This window comes from Ursus arctos, unplaced genomic scaffold (assembly GCF_023065955.2).
Source record: "Ursus arctos isolate Adak ecotype North America unplaced genomic scaffold, UrsArc2.0 scaffold_9, whole genome shotgun sequence".
Classification (NCBI taxonomy): Eukaryota; Metazoa; Chordata; class Mammalia; order Carnivora; family Ursidae; genus Ursus; species Ursus arctos.
Window position 1 is genome coordinate 57,506,238 of NW_026623111.1, and position 25,306 is coordinate 57,531,543.

At 46.8% G+C, this 25,306-nt stretch overlaps 1 protein-coding gene across 1 annotated transcript in view; it reads left to right on the forward strand.

The window, feature by feature from the left end:
- The window catches only part of PARM1 (prostate androgen-regulated mucin-like protein 1), a 103,454-nt gene that overhangs the window by 59,340 nt on the left and 18,808 nt on the right, over positions 1-25,306 (forward strand). The window contains exon 2 of the mRNA XM_026509958.4: positions 6,811-7,527. Coding sequence (XP_026365743.3) covers positions 6,811-7,527 — 717 coding nt within the window. The remainder of the gene's footprint in view (positions 1-6,810; positions 7,528-25,306) is intronic.

Consider the following 25,306-nt stretch of genomic DNA (forward strand, 5'->3'; position numbering starts at 1 on the left):
CGCCCCCCCGCCGCTTGTGTTCACAAGTGCTCTTTCTTACTCTCTCGCTCTCTGTGTCAAATAAATAAATAAATAAGATCTTAAAAAAAAAAAGAAAGAAAGAAAAAGCATATGAAAGTTCTTTTGAAACCTCTCTTTCCCTTATTTCCCCCAACTCCCGAGTATACACTCACCACCCCTCAAGACCCCGGGGCAGCAGCTCTTTCTGCCCACAGGTCCTATCCCTGTGCTTTCATAAACCACCTTCTGGCACCAAAGATGCCTCAAGAATTCTCTATTGGCCAACGGCTCCGGACTCCACCCCACCGAACCTCACCTATATTACAAAACCACATCATTGCTGGGGACTTGAAGTTTTAGCCTCAGGTCAGGGAGAAACCAGTGCAGGCTGCCCGTCCTCCTCTCAAGCCTCAGAGGGGTGTGCTGTAGCCCCCTTGGCCTCTCAGGAAGCTCATGGTGGTGGCCGTCTGGCTAACCTTAGCAATCATTTAGCGTGCAGCCCTCAGCAGCCATGGGGCCTCTGCCAGGCAGGCCTGGCATGATCCGCGAGACCACAGGCAAAGGCAACACACAGCCTGACTTGGCAGCAACGGAAAGGGCCTGGCTGCGTTTTGATCGAGTTTCACTGAATTTGCCAAAGCTTTGTCACATGTTTCCTCAGGTACTTGACAAGCCAAGGGCAGGAAAGGACAGGTTGGGGGTGGTGGGTGGATGATGGGTAAGCAGCACCGGCAATCAGGCTACCCGGGACTCTGGCACTGGCCCATGTTGCTGCTCATGAAACCCAGGAAAAGGTGACAGTTGGGGGCGTTCATTGTCCACTGGCTGCCAACGTGGCCGAATGGCGCTGACACCCGGGCTGGCCAGGAGGCGGGAGCACGTGTGCAGAATGCAGCCTCTCTACCCTGGAATATCTCAGTACAGGGAGAACTCACCTACCCAAACCTGGAGGCCCCCTGATCCCTTCTCCTAGCAAGGCAAGAAACTGGGGATCGAACCAGACACCTTTATTTCATACGTCAGAGAGACAGCAACTCTGGTATTCGTCACTCCCATAAAGGACAATGTACAGGGAAATGAATATTTTCCTTTCCAACTAAGAATCAGCTTTTCTTCTGAGCAACAATCTGCCAGCTCTTCTTGCAACATAAAAGCTTCAACCTGACCAAACTTCAGGAAAGGCTGCCATTTGTAAGCTTCCAAGGAGGAATCTCAGATTAGCTGCAGTCGGCCCTCATTCCCTAGAGCTCTCATCTGGGCCAAGTCTAAGAGATTTCCTTCCTTGAGTCAGCCCATTTCAGGCACGTAGGCCTGTCACTCCCCAGGCGGGGCACCACATCTGGCAATGTCACTGTTTTGGAACAATGCACATTGACCTCTAATTTATAGAGAGTAATGTGTTCGATTTCTTCATTCTGATTTTTCTGCCATTTTCTCAAGGAAATATTAGAACTAATTCTTTTCTTTAGGGGAAAGTGGCTCTATTTGGAATGGGAAGGTGTATGGGGCATTATTTCAGCTGCCCAGCCTCCCATGGGCTCCCCCTTGCTTACCCTGTAATGGCGGTTGCTGCAGTACATTCTACCACTCTTTTCGAGTCAAGGACACAGTGTGGGGGGAGGGGAGGTTCAGTGTCAGAGGTGGACGCTCTAGTTCTGAATCTCTCCCTACAGGTTTCTTTCTGGGCCACACAGCCCCAGCTCCCACTCTTAGAAGTATGAGTTCCCTTACACCACGTTCTGCGTCCTTCCTCCATGTATCCTATGAGGAGCTGTACTCACTTACCTCATAGCCCCTTTCTAGCTCTAAAAAAAAATTTTAATCCTGAGAAAGTGTACATCCTTATGTGTTTGACTTACTCAGTTTGATATTCCTTTGGAAACACAAATCCATCATGTGAGAAAGCAGAATGATACTTCCTCAGACTATCTCCATGATTCTGAACGTTGAAGTCCTAACCCCCAAAGTGATGGCATTTGGACTTGGGGCTTTGGAGAAGTGATTAGGATTAGAAGAGATCGTGAGGGTGGGGCCCTCGGGATGGGATTAGTACCTTCAGGAGAAGAGACAGCAGAGAGCTTGCTGTCTCTCTCTCTCTCTCTCTCTCTCTCTCTCTCTCTCTCTCCCCATGAGCGCACGTGAGGAAAGATCATGTGAGGACACAGAGAGAAGGTGGCCACCTGTAAGCCTTGAATAGAGCTCTCATCAGAAAACACCAGAAACTGAATGGGCCCACACCTTGCTTGGACTTCCCAGCCTCCAAACTGTGAGAAGCAGACTTCTGTTGTTACAGCCGCCCAGTCTACGTGGGATTTTATTCTGGCAGCCTGAGCAGAGGAAGGCAGCAGGCGTTCCCTGGGATAGTCCTAGCAGGCCTTGGATGTCTTCATGCTGAAGGAAGACCGCCCGTCACGCGATCAGAGTGCGTGGAATATGCACCATCACATAAGACGCTTCTGATGCCTTGTTCGAGTGAAGATGCCCAGCTCTGTCACAGTCTCCTGCACTGTTGTTTTGTTAGGATTAGGAATTGCTTGAACTGGACTGTAAAGTATTTTAAATAAGTACTCAGAAGGTAGCCATGGGAGATGAATGACCACCTCCAGTTCTCTTTGGAAGCAGAAAGGGTAGGAGTTATAAAAGTGTATTCGTCAGAGTTAAACAAGGAAAGAGATATTTCTAGCAAGAAAACCAATTACTGGAGCATGTTCTTTCCAGCACTATAATGATGTTCATGGGCCAGCTTTTCAGCTCCCCTGGAAATGACAATGCCAGTGTCACCCTGAACGTATACACTTTAAGTGGCATCTTGTGTGTTCTCATCCTTTCAAAACCAACTCAAATGTCCTCTCTTCTGTGACTTGTCTAAATGTCATTTGAAAATGACATTTGTATACTTCTGCATGCCACGGTCCCTACACAGGATGTACCCATCTTACTTCAGGGCTCCCACTGTAACCTGCTTTTACTTCAGTGAGGCACTTACCACATCATATTACAGGAAGCTGGGTGTCCTTTCTGTCCCGCTGGATACTGAACTCTCAGAGGGCAAAGCCACAGGCATAGGAACTACTCAGTAAAAGAATGAATGAATGAATGAATGAATGAATGAGTGCTCCTTTGTGTATGACTCATTCCTCATGTATCCCAGCTTCCAAAGGCTCTGAATCGGCTACCAGACTGAGACCGTCTCTGCCTCCTTCTGCCCGTCTATTTTATGATACTATCAACAGGAGTTAAACATAGTCATTTTGGGGTTTTCACCACAGAATAATGAGCCATGGGAGCTACCAGGATGCAGAGCCAGTCAGCTCCAAAGGTCACATATGAAGATCCAGCATTTTAATAGTATTTCCCCCAACTGTTGTTTTTGTCCATATTTTAAAGATCTCTTGCTCTGTATTCGTTCTGAAATCGTTGACACTTCAGAGCTGCCAAAAGTCCACTATGGCACCATGGACTATCATGTGGCCTAATTTAGGTCTGCCCTCCTATTTACTAGGAGAGAAACTGTCTTATAGTTTATGGTCCTGACCAACTCCTTTTCAAGAAGATAAAACCAAGTACTTTGATAACAATTCAAACGTTAAATTCAGTTAAATATGAGAAAACTGTTTTCAGGATAGATTCTGTAGCACAACTTTTCATCAGCTGCGGAGTCTACCGTGCCCCAGAATGAAGAAGTAAGCAGTTCTCCCCCAAGTGTCTGAATACATCCACGTACATCTTCCCCCTTCCTCTGTGCTGGAATCTAGCCCATGTTTTATTCCTTATGAAGTTTGATCATGGATGGCCATTACCCGTATGCTACCTCCAAGGAAATCTCCTCAGAGTATGGAGGGTTAAAGAGTTGAAGACCTAACATGACATCAGGCATGGGTATGTGTCATGGTAGAATGACAGAGCATGAGGCTGACTTTGCAAGCAAGGTTCCTGTGCTCACATAACACCATGTAGGCAGCCATTCCTGAGGTAGTTCTGATGGATGTGGCCACACTAAGTGATACGGAGAAGAGAATAGAGAGATTCTGGAGTATTTTTGGATAATGTTCTTAAGTTAGTTCCCTTCCCCTTCCTTCCTTCCTCCCTTCTTTCCTTCCTTCCTTTCTTCCTTCCTTCCTTCCTTCCTCCCTCCCTTCCCTTCCACAAGTACTTACGGAGCACTTACCATGACCTAGGCACTGTTCTAGGCTTGGAAGAAACAGCAATGAATAAAACCAGGTCCCTGTACCTCATGGAGCTTACATTCTGATAGAAGAGAGAGATAATAAATAAATAATAACATAATTTCAGGAAGAAACTTCTATTTTATGAAAAAAAAATGAGCAAGGGGTGTGGTGGTTCTTCAAGAAAACGAACATAGAATTACCTTATGATCCACTACTTCCGTTTCTGGATATATACCCGAAGGAATTGGGGCCAGGGTCTCAAACGGATATTTGTACCTCAGATTCATAGCATTATTCACAGTCACCAGAAGGTAGAAACAACTCATCAAAGTCCATCAGTGAATGAATGGATGAATACAATGTGGTCTATATATACAACAGAACATTATTCAGCCTTAAAAAGGAAGGAAATTCTGACACATGTTACAATATGGATGAACCTTGAAGACATTATGCTAAGTGAAATAAGCCAGTCACAAAAGGACAATATAATGTGACTTTACTTACATGCATTACCTAGAGGAGTCAAATTCATAGAGACAGAAAGTAGAATAGTGGTTTCCAGGGCTGGGGAGAGGGAAAAAGGGATACTGTTATTTAACGGTACAGAGTTTCAGTTTGGGAAGATGAGAAAGTTCCGGAGATGGGTTAGTGGTAATGGTTGAACAGTAATGTGAAGGTACTTAATGCCACTGAGCTATACGCTTAGAAATGATTAAAATGGGGCGCCTGGGTAGCACAGTCAATTAAGCCTCCAACTCTTGGTTTCAGCTCAGGTCATGATTTCAGGGTTGTGAGATCGAGCTCCGATCGAGCCCAGCATCAGGCTCCATGCTCAGCATGGAGTCTACTTGAGATTCTCTCTCTCTCTCTCTCTCCCTCTGCCCCTTCCCCCACACCCCACACTCCCTCCCTCTCTCTCCAATAAATAAATCTTTTTAAAAATGGTTAAAATGGTAAATGTTATATGTAATTTAACAATTAAAAAGTTAATTTTTTAAAAAATAAGCAAGGAGCTGGAGTAGGAATGATTTCAGTTAGGCTCATCTGGGAAGGCTCCTCTGAGGAGGAGGTGGCATTTGAGCAGAGACCAACCTGAATGCTGAAGACAGCATGGGGTGACATAGGGGATTAGTTTGGAATTTTGTTCTAAGTGCAACAGAATGGCTTTGGAGGGTTTTGACTAGTTAAAGAACATGCTCTGATTTACCACTTTAAAAGCTCATACCGGCTGCTATGTGAAAAATAACTGAAAGGGAGAAAATCTGGGAGGCAGAAGACCAATGAAGAGATGATGGCAGTTGTCTTGGCAAGTGACTGGTGGCTCAGGTGGTGTCAAGATGATGGGGGAGGTGGGGAAAAGTGGTTGGGTTGGGATATATTTTCAAGGTAGAGTCATTCTGATTCGCCAATGGATTTGATATGGGGTGTGAGGGAAAGAGGTGCATTAAGGGTGATGTCTCAGTTTTTAACTGAGCAACTCAGTGAAAGGGGGTGCCAACCACTGAATGGAAATGACTAGGGGAAAAGCTAGCTGGGGGATGGTGAGGGGCATGAGGACTCCATCAAACGATGGTTTACATAAAAAGTGGAATCAAAATCCAGGACTAGCTGAGTGATACACATAGAAGCCATTTATTAAGTACCTGAATGAATGAAAGAATTAATTAGTTAATTAAATGGAATGTGTAAATGGAGGGAGGAAGGAAGGAAGAAAGGAAACTAATTCTAAATGTTCTAAAATGTGAAGGAGAACATTTTGCAAAATGATATGACTGTACAGACCCCAAGCTAGAATTTGAAAGAACTCGGTTCCAGTCCCAGATAACATTTCCAAACCTCAGATTCCTCCTCTCAGCTTTTATTCTGGGACTTCCTGCCTTTCTCCCTTCACAGGGAATGTGTTCACATCTTGACTCATCGCACCAGCAAGCCTATAGACCTGGTATCACTGTGCATGAATGCGAAAGCAGAGCTCACAACCTCTGGGGCAGGGAACAGCCAATCCATCAGCTCCGCACTCACCAACCACGGCTTCCCCACCCTCAGCACACGCCCTGGGCATCCCCGCAGGTATTGGGGTGCAGGCCCCATAGCAATCCAGACAATTCCCAGGAAAGGTCAGTTCCCCAGGGAGTCTCACTTTTTAAGGGCACAGTTGTAAGCAAGCAGGAGACAAGATTAGTTCGTTCCATGGATTGGCCAGACATGTGTTGACTGACCCACTCGTTCTTCCTGGGCCTTCAGGCTGGTTCCCACGGATAGTCACAAAGAGAGGAGGGAGCAGTAAGTGGGCAGAAAATATTCACAGGGGGCGCCTGGGTGGCACAGCAGTTAAGTGTCTGCCTTCGGCTCAGGGTGTGATCCCGGCGTTATGGGATCGAGCCCCACATTGGGCTCTTCCACCGTGAGCCTGCTTCTTCCTCTCCCACTCCCCCTGCTGTGTTCCCTCTCTCGCCGGCTGTCTCTATCTCTGTCGAATAAATAAATAAAATCTTTAAAAAAAAGAAAATATTCACAAGTCACCTTCCCAGTTGGGAGGGCACAATGCAAAATGAGGAAGACGTGCGCAAATGCTGTGAAGCAGCCCCGCCTGCGAGGCGTCCATCCACTAACCACGTTTGTGCTGGCTCTTCCGCAGGACTGAGGGTACAGAGCCTGCCTACGGCAGCCCCCCGGCCTGGTTCTCTTCCGGCAAACGCTCTCCCTTCCACGGCCGTCTGGACGAGCTCTCCACAAAGCCCTCCTGCCTCCCCGACCAGTGGCACGCCCAGCAACTCGGTCTTCCCAGTTACGGCCTCGGCCCCAGCACCTCCAGGCCCCAGGAACACTTCCACAGAGCCCAGAGAAGAGGAGACGAGCAGCCCAGCGTCTCACTGGGAAGGCACGGGCACAGAGCCCTCACCCACCAGCGGCGGGGTGCCCTTAACAGCCACCCCGTCAGAACACAGCGCAAGCACTCCCGAGGAGGCAGGCGGGCCACCGACAGGGTCCCAGCCCCCCTCTGAGGCCCCCGCCGAGTCTCCCACCCTCAGCTCCCCTCAGGCTCCAGCCTCATCACCCCCACCCCTACCAACCTCACCCCCGGAGGTTTCTTCCGCCTCCTCCGCCAGCACCAGTCACAGCTCTGCTGAGACCAGCACCAAGCCCATGGGAGCCCCAACCACCCCAGAGTCCCCAACAGAAGAGCACGGCTCTGCCCACACGCCCACTTCCCATGCCACAGCCGAGCCGGTGGCCACAGAGACAACGCCCCAAGCAACGGCGCCAGCCAAGGTGACCTGCGTGATGATCGACATCGAGACCACTGCCTCCCCCGGGGTGATCCTGCAGGAAGTGGAGCACGCGCTAAGCTCAGGTGAGTCTCGGGCCCCAGAAGGCGGAGATGGTAAGAGTGCAGTGCCATTAACCCCACACTACTGATTTCAGTTTGAATTTCGGGGTGCAGAGCCTGCGCTCAGGTCACAGAACTTCCACAAAAGGACAAACTGGCTTTTAGTCACTTGATTAGCTTCCACATGCTATCTCACTAATGGCCGCCGGGCCTTACGATTTGCCTTCACATATGTCACAGAGAACGTCAACGGGGGAGACGTATGAACAGAGGGGGTAACTGCGCAGCTCTTGGCCAAGCTTCCTGGGTTTTAGTTCTGGCTTCTGCCCTTGGGCAAGTGACTTCATCTTTTTGTACCGTTATTTTTCCTCATCCGTAAAATGGGGACAAAATAGGTTCTGTTGGACGGGATTCTTGTGGGGATTAAATGAGATGACCTATGAAGTGCTCGGCACAGTTCCCAGCGCGCAGTCAGCACTCAGGAAATGTCAGCTCTTGGTATTTTGTGTGGTGTATTAACGAAGTGCTTACCTCATGGAAACCAGTCAGGCCAAGTAGGATGGGGGGAGCGGGAGGGAACTTGCTTATTCTTTATAGTCACGGATATATTTCTTGGGAAAGACGATAAATTTTACAGGACATCACATTCGTTTTTATTCTCCCAGCAGTCCTCTGAAGTCAGTATTATTCTTATCTCGATTTTGCAATCTTGGAAATTACGGTGAAGAGAGATTTAGGGGTCTCTTCTGAGGTCACATGCATCTGGCATTGACGTAAAGATGGTAAACTTTAGGGTACTGGGCAGGAAAAGGCTTTAGTGGGAGCATCTGGTCTCCCGAGTGAGAAACAGTGAGGTGAGAACAGCCAGAAGGTGAAGGGGCAAACAGAGCTGCGGCCCCTTCCGTGGGGAATGTTCAGAACACAGCCACACGACCAGCTGGGGTCAAAGGCATGGCTGTGCTGACGAGAAATGAACATCTTTTAACAAACAGTCAATAAGCAACCCCTAAGAACAGAAACTCCCATGAACAGTAGAAGTGGGGAGACAGGGCTAAGATAAACAAGACATGATTCCTCAGGGAAGAGCTCACAGTTTACTAGGAGATGAAGTCCCAAAGAATTGTGTGTTCTTATTTCAGAGGCCCAGTATATCCGCGAGAGTCCCCACGAGAGAGAGAGATACAATCACACTGGGACAAAGGAATTAATCACAAAGGTCTTGGCTGGGATCTGGGAGAACTACAGGGGAGCATAATAGCAGAGCCGTTATGAACCAGGCCTAGGAGGAGGGAACAGTCACCAGAGCCCGGAAAGAGAGTCTTGTAGAACAGACCACCTTGATAGAAGCAGTGACTCTTGGTTGAGAGACACCACTGACTCAAGGTTCATCTCCTGGGAGCGAAGGAAATTAATCTTCCACCTTCCCTGTCTCCCTTCCCCCTGAGATGCAGCCAGAAGCGAAGAACAGGGAAGCCACCACGTCCTCCATCCAGGTCAGCCTCCCGGAGCGAAGCGGAGAAGGCTGGAGAGGGCACAGCCAAGTTCAAATGTTGATTCTCTGTGCAGCCCCCACCCCCCCTCCGGCTGGCACTCATCACACAGCATTTAGATGTGCACTTTGTCTCCACACCAGGCCCACGCCCCCACTTGCTGCCTGATGCTCACCGTGCTTCCAGCATGCAGGGACCATCTTAGCATGGACCCAGTCCCTGAATGGAGTGCATGCTGACTTGACTCAGCATCGTACGGACTCTAGCAAAGGGGCCAGCAAAGTACAGGCTCGCAGGGCTCCTGATCTCTTCTCTCTGTCCCAGTTCGGGCCCTCCCTGCCACCCCCTGTGACACTGCTTCTTCAGTCTTCTAGCTGGTCTCCCTTTCTCCACTTTCTGTCCCCTCCAGAACACCCCAGGCATGGTAGATCCATATTTCTGTGCTCAGACTCTGAGCTTGGCATGCAAGAAATCTCCGTAATCTGATACAACCTACTACTTTCCGTGAGCACCCTCGTTCCATGGACTGGATTAGCTAAGATGGTCCAGACCCAGCATTCTGGCTTGTGTTGTACAACCTGTGACTTCCTCAACTCTAAGCCAGCAGGGTCAAGAGGCACAAAATTAGTGACAGACCTGGATCATGAGCCTTTATAGTTCTAGGGAATACTGCACCCAGGAGCAACCCCAGGGCGAATTAAGGAAGGACTGAGGGACTGACTTGAGAAGACACATGGGGGGCAGGGTGGAGAGAGAGCGGGCCAGGGTACATTTCATAGACCAAAAAGGATTTATCCTTGTGATCTAGTAAATCAAGAGATATTTTCTGTGTGTCTCCCAGTATACTGTGCTTGAGGCAAAGGACAAGACCCGTCTTTGAGATTTCATAGCTTCAGTAGAGAGAAATGGCACAAATAAGTCTTCATGCCACTACGATGACCACATTAGTTTCTCATCTGAGAAGGAACGGAAGTGGGTAGAAGGATCTTTGAGCAGATGGGATACAATCTCTTCATTTCAAAGGTGAAGAAATTATGTCCCAGAAGTTTGGAGTGCCTCGCCCAAGGTCACACGGCCCAGTGGCAGAGCTGGGCCCGGAGCCCAGACCCTGAAAACCACAATCAAGCCTTTCAGCAGGCGGGGATCGCTGCGCTGCTCTTTCCCCAGCCCCGCAGGCCCGCGGCACCCAGAGACTGTGCTGGCAGATTAATACTTGGGGGTGTTCTCGTTTGGAGCTCCTTGAGCTGCCTTCATAATGGCAGTAATTGTACCGCACTGCTTTTAGCGTTTCGTCTTATTGTGTATGAAGTTCACGTGGCATATTTTTATTCATCCAAGGACTCGTCCACTCGACACATATCTGAATGTGGTCACCAGTGAATAATTCTAAAACAAGGTAAATGCCATGGCAGCGACATGTGAGTAGGGGCTGAGGGAAGGTTCCCTCCATGATGGAGGGAGCCCGTGAGCTGAGTCCGAGGAGAGGAAGGGAATTTGGACCTAAAGAGAGACAGGGCCAGGAAGGTTCAGGCACTCGTGTGCAAATGCTGGGAACTGGTGGTTGAGAATCCGCCCAGCATGGCAGTCACCAGAACTGCTCTTGCGGAGGAGTCCAGCGCCCTCCACATCTGCCAAGTCTAGGGGTTAAAGTGAGGCCCGGCTTGACCCGACCTATCAGCAGCATTGGCCAGGGACGGTCACTGCCCTGGGCTTTGAATCCCTGTCTCCCCCTGACCTCCAGGACACATCTCTCAGGTCTTCACCTGCCTGGCTGAGCACTCCTTCGCAGTCTCTGCTGCCTGACTTCGCCCCTCATCTCCTACACCGGAGCACCCCAGGGCCTGTCCTCCTCTGTCCTGACCTCTCCCCACTCAGTCCTGAGATGATCTCATCCTGTTGCAGGACTTGACATGCCATCCGTATGCTGATAACTCTGAGACAAATTTCTATCCCTGTTTTGTGTCAGTGAACTAAAGACATGTATATCCAGTTGTCAACTAACTCATATCTCCACATGCGTGGCTCATGGGCGTCTCACACTGCATATGTACACGGTGAGTTCCTGATTTCCTCAGCCCTCCGTCTGCAACTCCCTCACCCTCCAGAAACCCTGGGCTAGTCCTGGACTCCTCCTTTCCTCACAGACTCCTCTTGCAGCCCATCAGAGCCCAGGCTCCTCTCAGCTCCCTCGCTTCTCTCACCGGTATGGCTTTAATATTCCTATAATGGATCCCTACTAGCTCTCCCTTGCCAGAGAGATCCTTTTAAAACCTAGGACAGACCCTATCACTCCTTGGCTCTGACCCTTCTGTTGCTTCCCCTCTGAAGTACAGCCAAAGCCAAGTCCGTGTCACACCTGCAGTGCTCCCACGATCTAACCCGTGCAGTGTCTCTGCTGTCTTCTCTTCTTCTGCTTTCACCTGCAAACACACCGGCAGCCTTACTGCTTCCAGAACATACTGAAGACACTCTCGCCTCAGTCCTTTGTACTTGCTGTTCCCTCTGCCTGAAATATTTTCCCTCTAGGTCTTTAATGTCTCACTCTTTTTTACCCGTCCAGATTTTGTTTGGCTGCCATGCCCTCAGTGAGCCTTTCCCCTTACCCCTGTGTGAAATAGTCACCCCATCACTGTTAATCCCGTTACCCTGACTTATTTTCCTTTTGATTACTTACCACTTTCTGACTTTATCTCATTTATTTAGCGAGTGGGTGTCTGTTTTCCACCATTAGACTGTCAGCTCCATGAAAGCAAGGAATTGGTTCACAAAGAAGATGTAGGTTACATCCCCAGTCCCTAGAACAGAGCCTGACACATGTTCAATATGTGAATGAAAGAGTCAGTCAACCAATACCAGAGAAGTTGTTTAACCTCTGTGAGCATTTGTCATCTCATCGGTAAGATGAGATAAGGATAGTATCCCCATGATGAGATTATTGTAAGGTTTAACTAAGAAACTTACAGGTTAGTGGCTGTAGACCAATGGCTCAGTCAATGTCTATGATTGTTATTTCACTATGATTTATCATCATCATGATTATTGCCATTTTGCTTTTGTTACTATTATTTTTGTTGTTGTCATATTTATCATAATGAAGAATGCCCACCATCTTCAACAAACTCTTACGGAGCTTTGACTATGAGGCAGGCATCTGGCTAGATACTGGGGATTTGGCCATGAATAAGACATCACTGTCCTCATGGAGCTTACAGTGTAGCGTGTGCACAGCATGGCAAGTAGAATAGTTTGGTGGGTCCCAGACTGCATGGAGGGGGGACTTGCAGAAGCAGGAAGCAAGGTCTCAGGACAAGTGTTAGAGGAACCTGAGTAGCAGGATGAGGGGATTTACTTTACTTGCCAGACCACTGATGGTCATCGACAGCTTTGGATCGGGGGAAGGAAGTGCTGAGAATTATATTTTAAGGATAGTCCTGTGGCAGCAATAGGTACGGTAAGTTGCAGGGCGTTCAGTACCGGAAACACATAGATCAGTTTCTACCTGGTTTCCAGTTTGCCATTGCCACTGATAGACCATGTCGCTTCATTACTCTGACTTTAAGGGCTCTTAGATATAAACCGAATACAAGAAAGGCAGTCTTTCAGGTCCTTTTGGCTTATCATACCAGGAAATTGTGTATCGCAATTATCCTCTGCTGAAGAAATGAGATCCGTATTCATAGAGACTTACTGAGAATATACATGTTCTAAGAGTCAAGCTAGCAATGGACAGAGGTAAGCCACTGGGTGATCTTCAGAACATTCCAGTTAGGTGATCTCGATGGTATCTGTTCTACCAAAGAGATTCAGTAACTTACTCAAATTCTCACTTGAGTGACCAGACCAGGATTCCAGTTCCGTTCTCCTGACTGACCTTAAGTCAAGCGTTCGTTGTGCTACAGTGATCCTACCTGAAGTGACAGAAGTGAAAAGCTGGGGGAGGACCGATGGCCTCCATCACTACTGTGGAAATAAGCCACGTGGGATGTTGTCAAAGGCTGCGTGTGGCCAGCCGAATCTAGGGGGCGGGGCTGCCTGTCGGGAAGGAAAGCAGGTGGTAGTCACAGCCATCTGAAAGCGGCCATGCAGAAGAAACGAGTTTTAGTTTTAGTTTTTCAGTTTTTGTTTTGCTTTTAAGGAAGAGAGACATGATTTGTTAAGTTTGGGTCCTCTTGTGTTATTAAATCGGCTCTTCAAGGGTGGACACTATGACTACGATATGTTTTGACCCATGACCCAAATTGAAGGGTGCCGTGTGCAATTCAGTGTGCAGCAGCTGCTTGATGGATTGACTGGCATTGCACGAGTTATACTAGAGATATCTTCAATTCTTGCAAATGCAAACCTTAAAATTATAGTCACTTTGCTTATTGCAGAATGGATATTCTCTTTTGTCTGTAAAAGCCAACTGTCCACTGGCCTTACTGTGCCAGCTTATACTTCCCATTACAAAGCGAAGGCCATGTAATTGTGAAAACTGATGAAGGTCTTTGAACTTTAAATTGCTAGTCTGAACCCCAGTCTTTATTCGGGGTGAACTGTGCTAATAAATACCCTTCCATAAAGGGCATTTGTCAGGCACAGCCATCTAGACAGCCCTGCATCCATACCTGCAAGGGACTTTTAGCTCCACGTGACATTTCCTTATTCCATGATTAACTTAGGACAAGCCATAGATTTGAAAAAGAATGAAGTCCTAAAAAAGGTGGAAGTCTATTTTTTAAAGTACACATGGAAAAATTTTAGGAATAAAAAAAATGTATATTGTGGTAAGTTAATGACCATCATATTTAAATGATGTATTAAAATATGTTAAATATGTTAAAAATATATATGATTTATTAAAAACACATAAGTGGGAAGATCATCTAAAAGAATGTTAAACATTTACTGACCAGATTCTTTTGGAATGCCCAGAATGTGTCAGGAAGTGAGAATCCTGAACGGCATTCTATCCCTCCTAGGCTCAGTGGTACAGACATCCCACTGTTGTGCGTGCCCAGGCTTGGCCTCTTATACTAAATGGTGCTGCCATCTTTTCGTGTCACTCCTTCTTTACTCCCTACACCCTCTCCATCACCAAACACTGTTGATTTCGAAGTCTTGGTAGCTCCCAAATTCATCCACTTCTCTTCATTCTCCCTCTCATGTCCAGGCTCCCATAATCCCACTGTGATGGTCCCTTCACATGCTCACCTGCCCCAGTCTCCTCATCCTGTCCATTCTCCACATGGCAGCCAGAGGGATGATTAGACACAGATCTGCTCAGGTCACACATCACCCAGCTACCACCTGCATCCCAGCCCCTGTGGGGCCTCCCACAACCCTGGGGATGAAACCCACAAGCCCAAAGAGCCATGCAGGGCCGGGCTGTGCCTGCCATCCTGCCTCATCCCACCCCCCACCCTTCACTCTCTGTACCTCCCACACTGGGGTCCCTCCGTTCCATGAACATGGTGATCTCCCTCTTGACACAGGGCCTTTCCTCATTAGAATGCTTCTCCTGGAAACCCAAAACACATCCCTTCAACAGTTAATTCCAACTCCTTCCAACTCAAAGATCACCTGTTCAGGAAGCATCTCCTGGCCCCCAGTCCCGCTCTGGTCTTCTGGTTACAAACGGTCACAGTTCAGTTGTATCTCTTCTTCACATTTACTCCTGTGGCTCTTTGTGCACTGTTACCCTGTGTTTCCAGGTACACGAGGGTGGGGCCTTGTCTGTGTCTCGTATATCCTAGCACCTAACAGTCTGGTTTAACGACTAAATGTCAAACTTTAGACAATAAATCCACGTATTTTCTTAGCCTCATAAACTCTGACCTTTGGATTGAGAATGAAGAAAAACACTTTGACCTATTGTCTTAATCTCTCTGAGCTACGAGGACCAAAATCCCATGGGCCGGGTGGCCTGAACTACAATGTAGTTTTCAGAGTTCTGGAGGCTAGAAAGCACAAGATGAAGGCACCTGCAGATTTAGTGCTTGGTGAGGCCCCCTGCTTCTTCGTTCACACACGGCCACCTTCTTACCATGTCCTCACATGGCAGAAGGGGGCACAGGAATGCTCTGGGGTCTCTTTTATAAGGGCACTAATCCCATTCATGAGGGCTCCACCCTCACAGCCTGTCACCTCCCCAAAGCCCCACCTAATACTATCATATTAGGGGTAGGATCCAACATGTTAGTTGGGGATTGGGTGCAGACATTCAGTTCATAATACCTGTGCACACAGATTACCACCCCCCCAACACACTGCCATCATTAAAGACCGTCTAAAGGGTTCTCTGCTGCCACAGTGGGTTTCAGCCCAGCCCCCTTCCCACCACACCTCTCTTCCTACCCTGCTGACTCCCTCCTGCCTTTGGTTCCCATGGACTTCAAAACTGATGAGATTATGGATTGCTATAAACCCTCACTCACATTTTAAAAAAAATTTTGTGCCCACTTTTTGAAACTTAGGCTAAACCTCAAAGCTTGTGAATCCTGAGTAAATTCCCATAAGGAGCTCCAATGATCAGATTTTATTTTAGGTAAAAATTATTCTAAATTCTTGTCTCTACTACTTTTTCTCTCCTTTGGTTTACTTTTACTACCTAAATCTTAACCTGAAATCTGATGATGAAATATTTCCAAAATATCCTTTGAAAAATATATGTCAAGGTAATAAAACCAGCTAGTTATGATTTATGTTGTTACCTAGTAGCTAGTTACCATTTCTGTTGTTACCTCGTAGCAGTTCAACTCCCTCCCATATTTTAATTGTCTCAGTATCACCTTTCATCACATTTGGATAGTTTCTGTCTTGGTGGAACACTTTCTTATTTTCTGTTTCAAATACTTTCACCAGTCATATATGACTAAAGTGATTCTGGAAATGCTTCACTGAGAGAGTGGGAGTTCGCTTATAAGCATAGCTGATATCATTAATGAATCTACGGCTTGCTGTCTCACTGGAGAAACTGACTGGAATAGACTCGATTCTATATCCAGACCCTTTACCATAATCTTCTCACTCAAAAGATCATGTCTTTTCATTATCAAATAATAACAGGAAAGTGAAAATGGATCAGCACCAATCCGTCATCTTTATCAGATAAGAATCTAAATATCCCACCCCAGAGTATTGACGGGGGAGCATTGCACCAGAAGAACACATGATGGATACTTAATTAATACTGCCCTCAGCATGCCTTGTGTCTCTGGTCTTATGAAAGAAAAATAGTGGCCAATAAGAGACAGCATTTCATTTAACAGTGCCTTGCTTTTATCATCAGACTCATGGCCTTCAGGTAGGAACCATAGTTTCAAAAATGAAGGGGAGGGGCACCTGGGTGGCTCAGTTGGTTAAGTGTGGGACTCTTGGTTTTGGCGCGGGTTGAGATCTTAAGAGTCATGAGATCAAGCCCCCCATCCAGCTCCAAACTCAGCACGGGGTCTGCTTGAGATTCTCTCCCTCTGCCTCTTCTCCTTGCTTGCTCTCTCTCTCTCTCTCAAATAAATAAATAAATAAAATCTTTAAGAAAAATAAAATAAATTTTAAAATGAAGATGAATTCAGGTTAAGATCATAAAATCTCAGTCAGTCCATGGAAGCAGGCCATCAAAAATACTTTGCCATATTTCTGTTTGGAGAAATTGTGGGGTCATTTTAAAGCCAGGCTCTGGAAGGGTAAGAATATTACTAATACCACAAACTTTGGCATCAGGCTGCCTGGTTCAGATCTCACTGGCACCACGTGCTGGATGGGAGATGTGAGCAAGTTTGTTCATCGCTGGGTGTCACGTTTTCCTCACGTCTAGAATGAGGGCTGTAGCATTGCTGTACGTGGCGTATAGGCCGCTTATTAACTGAAAGAAGCATATGAAGTGTCTCTTGCGGAGTTCACAGGAAGTACAGGTTAGCGGATTATTATTATTACAGGGGGCAGCCAGCTCTTCGTGTGGTACCAACAAGGGTTTGACTCTTCTAGACTTTGATATTCTTAACTTGAAAAATCAGAATGCTTGTAAAACACTTGAAGACTCCCAAAAGGATTATTACTGTCCATCTTAGGTAATAAGGATCCATTTAAGTACCTATCTATAACCCAATACAGAAAAGGACAATCAAGAATGTGAAAGGGAAAAACAACTACGTTCACATTTGAAATAGTAATGCTTTCATGGAACTTGGAAAATGCAGAGGAAAGGGGTAAAGAGTACACACGACTAGAGATTCCTAGCAGGGAGAAAAGCATTCTTGTGGGGAGCCGGGCTGGGGGGTAGGATGCAAAAGCTGAGCCAGGACTTCGCCAAGGGCCCACCAGCAGCGGAGGAGAGAAAAGTAGGAGCTAGGGGTTGCATTTGTCTCTTAACTGGCCTCAAAGTTTGGAAATTATTTTCTTTCTAAAGTTTTTAACCTTAGGGGCCTGCATCTGGGAGAAATTAAAACTTGGTAAAATACAGTATCCCGAAGCAGGTTTCTACCTGGCCTTGGTGACTCAGGACCTGGAGGCAAGGCTTCTGCAGGGATCCCTGAACCCTTGGGCTGCAGTAATTACACTACTGTCACTGCCGTTGGCCAAGGTGTTGGGACAGGTGGCCTCTGTTCCCCACCCATATCCCATGATAAAAATCACAGATTTGCACACTGCTTGGCACACAGGGTTGGAACTCTCTTTCGGGCTCTGAGAGTTTCCTTTCCTTCCTTCTTGCTCCTGTCCCCTGAACCAAGGAAATAGCACTGTGGAAGGTCTCACTTGCTAAGGCTGGTGAACCCCGAAGGAATCAGAGCTTTTACCTGCACACTGGCTGAGGCTCAAAAAGGGCATATGCCTCCTTTTCTGGTTTATTTTACCCTCGGGATTGTTTTATCCATGGTCATGCCTCATTTTCATCATTGAAATACTAAAGAAAGAACAACAAAATACCTCCCCTTCGGTGTCCACAGAGATAAATGACAGCCCTTAAACAAGACAGTGGCGTGCTTCCTACAATCCATTATTTTTTCCTTCTGAGTCGTTCACAAAGGGATGACTTCCCAGTTGAGATTCCCAACCTGGTCCTTCAGGTTGAAAGTCAGAGGCTACAGAAGGCTGACTTCCCAGCCTACACATTCCTCCTCCTCTCCCCTGCCCTGAAGCTAGTCATCCCAACCCAAAGGAAAGAACCCCAGGACATTGTTTTGGGTCATTTCAATGCTAATTGCATTAAGGATGCTCAGGTAGCAGACTGATTTAGGGATTTCTTTTCCCTTTTCTGATTGACTCCTGAATAAAAATATCTTTGTCCCCCAGTCAAGGAATTAGATGAGCTAACATGACACAGCTGACCCGCTCACACTTACAGATCAGAATTTTCAGAAAAGGAAAAAGAGAATTCTTTGTCATCCAGGGCAAACAATAGAGGGGAGTCTCTGTTTTTGTTTTTGTTTTTTTCCTCCAGAAATCACCCCAACCCCGTGCCCCCTTCCCTATCCCCCAGGGATCTGAGCTGAAATTCCCACCCATGGCAAGTTGTGGTACTCTTAGCTCATTAGAAGTTCTAACTCAGCCCAGGCTGAATTATATTCATTGTATAAAGTAATTTAAAAATAGTGACAATAGGCTATGATGCCAGGAACTGCAAATCTGTGCCATAGGAGAGAGTGGAGAAGGGCAGAACTGACATGGGGCATGGCAGGGGACAGACATCAGGGCTTAGTTAGCATCATGGACCCAGAAATGCAGTCTTCCTCCATGTCTGCACTGCTCCTGGGAGGGGCTGAGGCAGGACAGTTGTCCCTCCTATGTCACATTTCCATCAACTTTGGCCTCCACCAAGCAGCAGTACTCATGAAACTGCCACATTCCCTAGAGCAGTGGCAGGAGTCGACACAGCATCTGCTGACCCCAACTTTCTGCCTTCCATTCTTTTTGGCCTCTTCCAGGGGTCTAAGGACAGCTGATGTATCCCCCAGCCTAGCATCTCATTCCCCCGACCCCTTTGAGAAACTGGTGTTCCTGGGAGCAGTGTTCCCAAAGTATGGTCCCTACATGGGTAGTATGCAAGGTGCTGAACATTTTTTATCTTAATAAAACCTGTTTTTGTTTTCATGTGAATTTGAAAAAAGAATAAAATAGCACATTGAATTCATGACTCCAAAGCTATTATTGTTTAGGCTATATGTAGTAAATATCTAAAGAAAAATAATGACTTGATTTAAAGACATGTATTAAGAAAATGACAGTGTAGGTGGGGTGGAGATGGCAGAAAAAAACCACGAGAGTGGTATGGAGATGTTTGAATTTTGGAAACATTGCCGTGAAGTAGAGGCCAGGATCTTATCCTTGTTTATTGTCTCAGCTACCAGCTTCACTTGGGATGAGTCCAAGAAATAGAGAATTTAAAAGAATGCAAACCAGAAATCAAATCTAGTCCCAGCTCTGCAGTTGATGGAGTCTGATCTCAACCAAATCTCTTAATTTCTATAACCTTCCATTTAATCATCTGTAAAATGAAGAGGTTAGATTCAGTGAACCTTCTTAGAACTTCCTTTCAGCAGAAAATGACATTATCCCATTGGTCACAATCTCACTGGAAACAAAACCTGAATTTGAGATCTGCAGTCATTTCTAAGATACCCAGGTTGGCTCACATCTTCTCACATCAAGCTTTCTTACTGGCTTTAGACTTTTATGGATAAGAGATGCCCAGAATCTTGAGACCCTTCTATTGCACTTCCTGATGGACAGAGCATTTTAAATACACTATTTAATTTGGAAAGATGCTCTGAGAGGAAGAGGGTGTTTCATCAAAGTTTGGCATCTCGTAAACAATAAACATCAGCTGTGTGAATGATTGAATGAATCCTCATTTTACAAGTAGAGATAGAGACACAACTGAGGCTATGAAGGGGGGTGGGTAAAGCGACTTGCCCAAGACTGTTCAGCTTGTGAGGGCGCCTGGGTGGCTCAGCTGGTTGAGCCTCTGACTCTTGGTTTCAGCTCAGGTCATGATCTCAGAGTGGTGAGATCGAGCCCCACTTCGGGCTCTGTGCTCAGCACAGAGTCTGCTTGTCCCTTTTCCTTCCTCTCTACCCACTCTCTCTCTCTCTCTCAAATAATTAAATAAAATCTTTAAAAAAAAAAAAAAAAAGACCATTCAGCTTGTGTCTTTATAAGGCCAGTCTTTATGCCAGGTCTTCTGATCAAATGAAGTAGAAAAGCATGGGTTTGGGGGATCCAGCCTTAAAAGTTGAATCCCGTTTTTGCCCACTAACCAGTTGAGCTGGTAACTTGAGTTGCTAAGTTACTTGAGTAACAACTTGAATTTTTGGTAACTTCTTGGAGCCTTTATTTCCTAAATGCCCAAATGGAGATAAGACCCATCTGTGCCTGGCACAGGGTAGCTCGAGGAAATGATGGCTGCTCTGACTTCAATAACCAGGGTTACTTTCCTTTATGATTTTACTACTGTTCTTGGCACAATACTCCACATGTCCCCTGAGAGCAGTTGTTGAGCCAAGAACGAACTCAGGGCAGTCTTTAAGGAGACTCTGTGAATAGCATTCAGATGGAGGCTCACCCACGTTTCAGGAGAAATTCTCATTCCCCAAGGGCTCCTTTGGTCTGAGGAGTGCTGAGTGAGAGGAATGCTCCCTGACATTGACAGGAGGCTGCCGTGTGATCCTCGAAATGCTGTGGGTGAAGAGGATGGGGAGCGCAGTTCCTAGAAACCCAGTCTAGTTCACATTACAAGTGTCAAAGGAGAGCTGGGATCGGGGGACCTGAACACGTAGTTCGAACAAATTCCAGGTGGGAAAGAGGCTTCATTAGTGTTGGGAGAGACTGTAATTGTAAGTGAAATGAAGAAACCTTAAGACCATGATAACCAGGGACGGTGTCCATTTGTGTGCCCTGGGTTGTGTTCACTGCAAACCCAGGCACCCTATATCCCTAAAGTATAGCTCCCGTGCCCGCACAGGAAGAGGAAACGAGCATTTGTTTGATTAATATTAATATTAGTTAATATTCATGTTTCGAGGACATATCTTCAAAGAGATTAATATTTTCAGTATACATCTTTAACTGTATGCTGCCTAAGTAGGTCAAATGCTTAGCTAAAAGTAAAGCCAGTCCCCAAACCAGGTCTTCTGATTACGAGACAAAAGGGATAGGTATTGGGGATCCTGCCCCAAAGTTTGGATCCCCAGTCTGCCCACTAACCAATTCTGCCATGAAATGGGCATCTAAATAAGCAAATAAACATGAAATAAAAGGTGCCAGTTGTGGTAATATTTGACTAAATTTGATAAAGTTTGCCTCTGCCACTCTGTGCAAAGGGATGAGTAAGCAATAATTTAATGCTTTAAAGATCTGGAGATATGGGACAGTGGGGAGAACGACTAACTTACTGAGGCAAATTTAGGTTTTGCTAATTAAAAACATTTCTGTGGCATATTTGCATGCAAGCTGTATGCCTTATAAAGGAGCTCCATATTTGCATCATAACTACTAATAAAGTCCAATTTTTAAAATAGCTATACTTTTGGAAGAAATCATATATTTTATGAATTTCTTACTTTGGGCCTAGAGAAATGAAGAGGTATATTTGGTATCCCAGGATTTAAGGGACTTTCAATCGAGAGAAAGCAGACATAAAGTCATGAGAGGGCTCACGTAAGACTATTAGTATCATAGCATATATTGTCTTTATCTTGTATGTATGTGCATAACTACCCACAGCTACATGTGTCAGAGTTAGCTATGTACTAGAATGTTTATACATTGTGCCATGCTAAGTAAATCTAGAAAAAGAGGGCTCAAGATCAACAGCATTGCAGATAAGTTCCAAAGGAAGATTGGAGTTGACAAGGTTCTTGCAAATCACCCCTCTGCCCGAAACACCTCCACGGTCCCCATTCCCCACACTCTCATGGTATCCCCAAACACCATGTCTGGCTTTGAGAATACTCCCATGATTTGGGCCCGAATACCCAACCATTTCATGGTCCCTACTAATTTCCTTTACATCCTTTTATGGAGACTGTGACCTTGGTTTTTGTCAGCTCTGTAAATTGGGTGACCTTGGGTAAATTGCTCAGTGAATCCCTCAGTATTGAGGTCTCTGAATCCTAAAGTGATGGGGCGGGGCTATGCAAAGATCTCAACAGTCCCCTCAGTTTGTGCTAATTTACAAAGCACTCCATCTCATTTGATCCTCCCAATATTCCTGTGAAGTGAAGAGGATAAGGGTTGTCCCATTTTTTAGATAAGGACACCAGTTGAGTGTGCTTCCATCTCCAGGCTTAGCGCTGAACATTCAGTCCTGGAAATGTTAGGTATCTGTTCTCCATCTAGCTGGCTCCAGCCTCCAATCTTCATCGTTCTCTGTTCAAGTCCTGCCCATCCTTCAAAGAACAGCCTCATCCCCAAGATTCCAACTTTTATAGACACCCCCAAGTTAGAGGCAGAAATACAGAGTTTGGTACCATCCACCTCCCACATTTACTACCTACCTATCAGTGCATCCAATCCTACACTCCGTTGGATGGTTCTGGAGCCTGACACCAGTCTCTGCAACTGGGTAGTGAAACCTGGGAGCCCTGCCTGTTGCTTCTCCAAGCCCTGCACTGCCCTAGCTCAGAGGAACCCATGCAGCTTACTCAGGAGAAGCTCATGGGAGGAATTTGGGATCAGAGGGAGATAAGCTCAGCCTCCCTCGTTGTGGGGAAGAATGGGAGGGAAAACAGGAGTGAGATCCAAGCAGAATTCAAGGCCAGAAGTCCAAGGGAACTTAAGTAATGGTAAACTTAGGATCCACCTAGGTGGGGAATCTCCCAAATACTAAGATTTCCTTTTTCACTTTCTCTCCCCCATACCACATCCTACACACACAGACAGATACACACATGCCTCAAAGCAAACTGCAGTTAGCGTCTACCCTGGGTCACTTCATATGCTGCAATGAACAGCAATGGGCAATGCTCTCAGCGGTTCTTTTGGACCACAACACAGGCTAGAAACCAATGTCATGGGCCTGATTAGGTCACTGTTCTGTGACTGCTGTCTGCTTCTAACGATTACTCTGAATTCATAGAGTTTTAACCAACTTTCACCAGGACCTACAAGACCCAAACCACCACACAGCCCCGAGTTAGGTCGTGCCTCCTGGACAGCCAACAGAAGGCAGATAGGAGAGGTGCGTCAGAGCCGCAGAGTTCATCCCTGGGCGGACTCAAACTCACCACTCCAGCCCAGGGCGGCAGAAGAGCCTAGGGAGGCCCGGCATGGGCCTGGGAACCTGTGCCAGGGTCCCAGCAATTCCAGTGATCAACTCTGTGCCTCCTGGCCCTTCGTTTCTCTGTGCCTTGGTTTCTTCAGCTATAAAATGGAGATGAGAGTCCCCACCTTACAAGTACTCTTGAGAAGAACATGAATTCGAATAAGTGAAGCTCATAGAACAAACAGTCCCAGGCCCAGAATAAGTGACGAGAAATTGTGGGTTGCAATTTTTGTGGTCGTTGTTAATACTATTATTAACATTGTTGTTGTTTGGGGGACAGAGATGTGATGCAGGACTGTGACTGTAGGGCTGGGAGGGGCTCTTCCTAGTGTTATAGATGGATTCTGGCTGGGGAGGAGGTCTCACCCCCCGCCGCCACCCCCCCCCCACCGCCCCTCCTCCAGCACATGTGCAAACACGCACTATTAGAGAGGAAGAATTCCCTTGAGACAGATGTTCCTTCCCTCTCCGTGACCTTGACTGAAGGAGCAGCCACACACTCTGAAGTGGTCACCTGCTCCTCTTCTCCCATTTCTTACCTACTCTCTGGACCAGGAAGAGGAAAGAAAAGAACAAGACATGTCTGTTGTGTGAGAGGCAGGTGTGGGGAGAGAGACCCCTTAACAGGATGCCATAGTTCATTCCAGGCCAGCACAGGGCACAGAACAGACTCAAAGAAGGGCAAGCGATGACCTCCAGAGCAGCTGCCTGCCTCCTGGGGTGCCAGGTCTGACCGGGAACATGGCCTTCTGGGAGTCAGCTGTGGCTACTTCAAGGATGTTATCTGACTCTATTCGGGCAGTTATTCCCAAAATAACTTTCCTCCAGTTCCATCATCCATGGGAACTCACAAGCCCGTGCTGCAGGGGTTGGACCCCAGCTGTAAAGTCATAGGAGTAGATGCCCGGGGAAGACCCGGAGCAGGGGATTCCAGGACGGACAGATGGGAAATCTGCTGCTTGGGAACCTTCTCAGCACAGCGACTGGGTTCAAAAACTGCCAATTCTCCTTTTTTTTTTTTTTGCCAATATTACATTTATTCATTCGACATTAAATAAATGAGTCAAGTACCCACGATGGGCTAGAGACTGCACCTGGGGTTGAGAGTGTGGGAAGTAGGAGCAGAGATGCAGGATGAATATGGTTAGAACCTGCCTGGGGTAGCTCATAACACAACAGAGAGCATTTGAAAGCAGCAGACTCAGAGAGCTGAGAACCCACAATAACACAGGTCATTTGCATGGGGGTGTCAGGAAAGCTGATCAGAAGGGTTGGGATTTGGTGAGGTCACAAAGAAAGAAGAGTTGGCCAAGCTAAGAAGGGCCAGTAGAAGTAAAGCGTATGATAGTGATTACAAATGCAAAGCCTGGAGGGAAATAGTCCTGGGTTCGAATGTTAGCTTAACCATTCATCAGACTGTGAATCCTGAATCAAGTTCTTTATTTCTCTGAGCCTTAAATTTTTCATCCATAAAGTGGGACTATGTCCACTCATCTCATAAAGAGAGTTAAGTGACAAGATCCCCGTAAGGCTCTTGGCACAGTACTAGCCCAAAGTACCCACAGGTAGAGATAACTGTGGTTGCTCTTTATCCATTGTTGGGAAGGTGGTGAAGTGGCCCCCTGAGAATTTCCAGCCTCCAGAGAGGGCCAGTGTCCCAGGAGGCTTTGCATGGATCTTCAGCAGCCCTCTGGTCAGGCAGAACATGTTGGCACAGTGGAATGTGCTAGCACAGTGGAATATTCTTGCATCTCAGCTTATAAAATATACAGATAAGTTTCCTCCAATTCTCTCTAATTCCTTCTGGCTCCAGGGCTTTTCAGCGTGAGTCACACCCAGTCTGTAACGGGCAAATCCCACTGACGAGGACCTGAAATGCCAGCCGCCTTTCCATCCCCCGCTCTCAGCCCCTGCCCACCGAGTGTCCATACCTTCCACACAGGGCAGAGCCTTCCTTGCCCCAGCCACACCTTCCTCATTCTCTGTCTCCCTGCCCCTCCTTGAAAAAAGAGTTAAGTAGGAGGAGAAGGGGAATTCCAGTTTAGTTTAAACAGACCTAGAAGGGGAAATGACA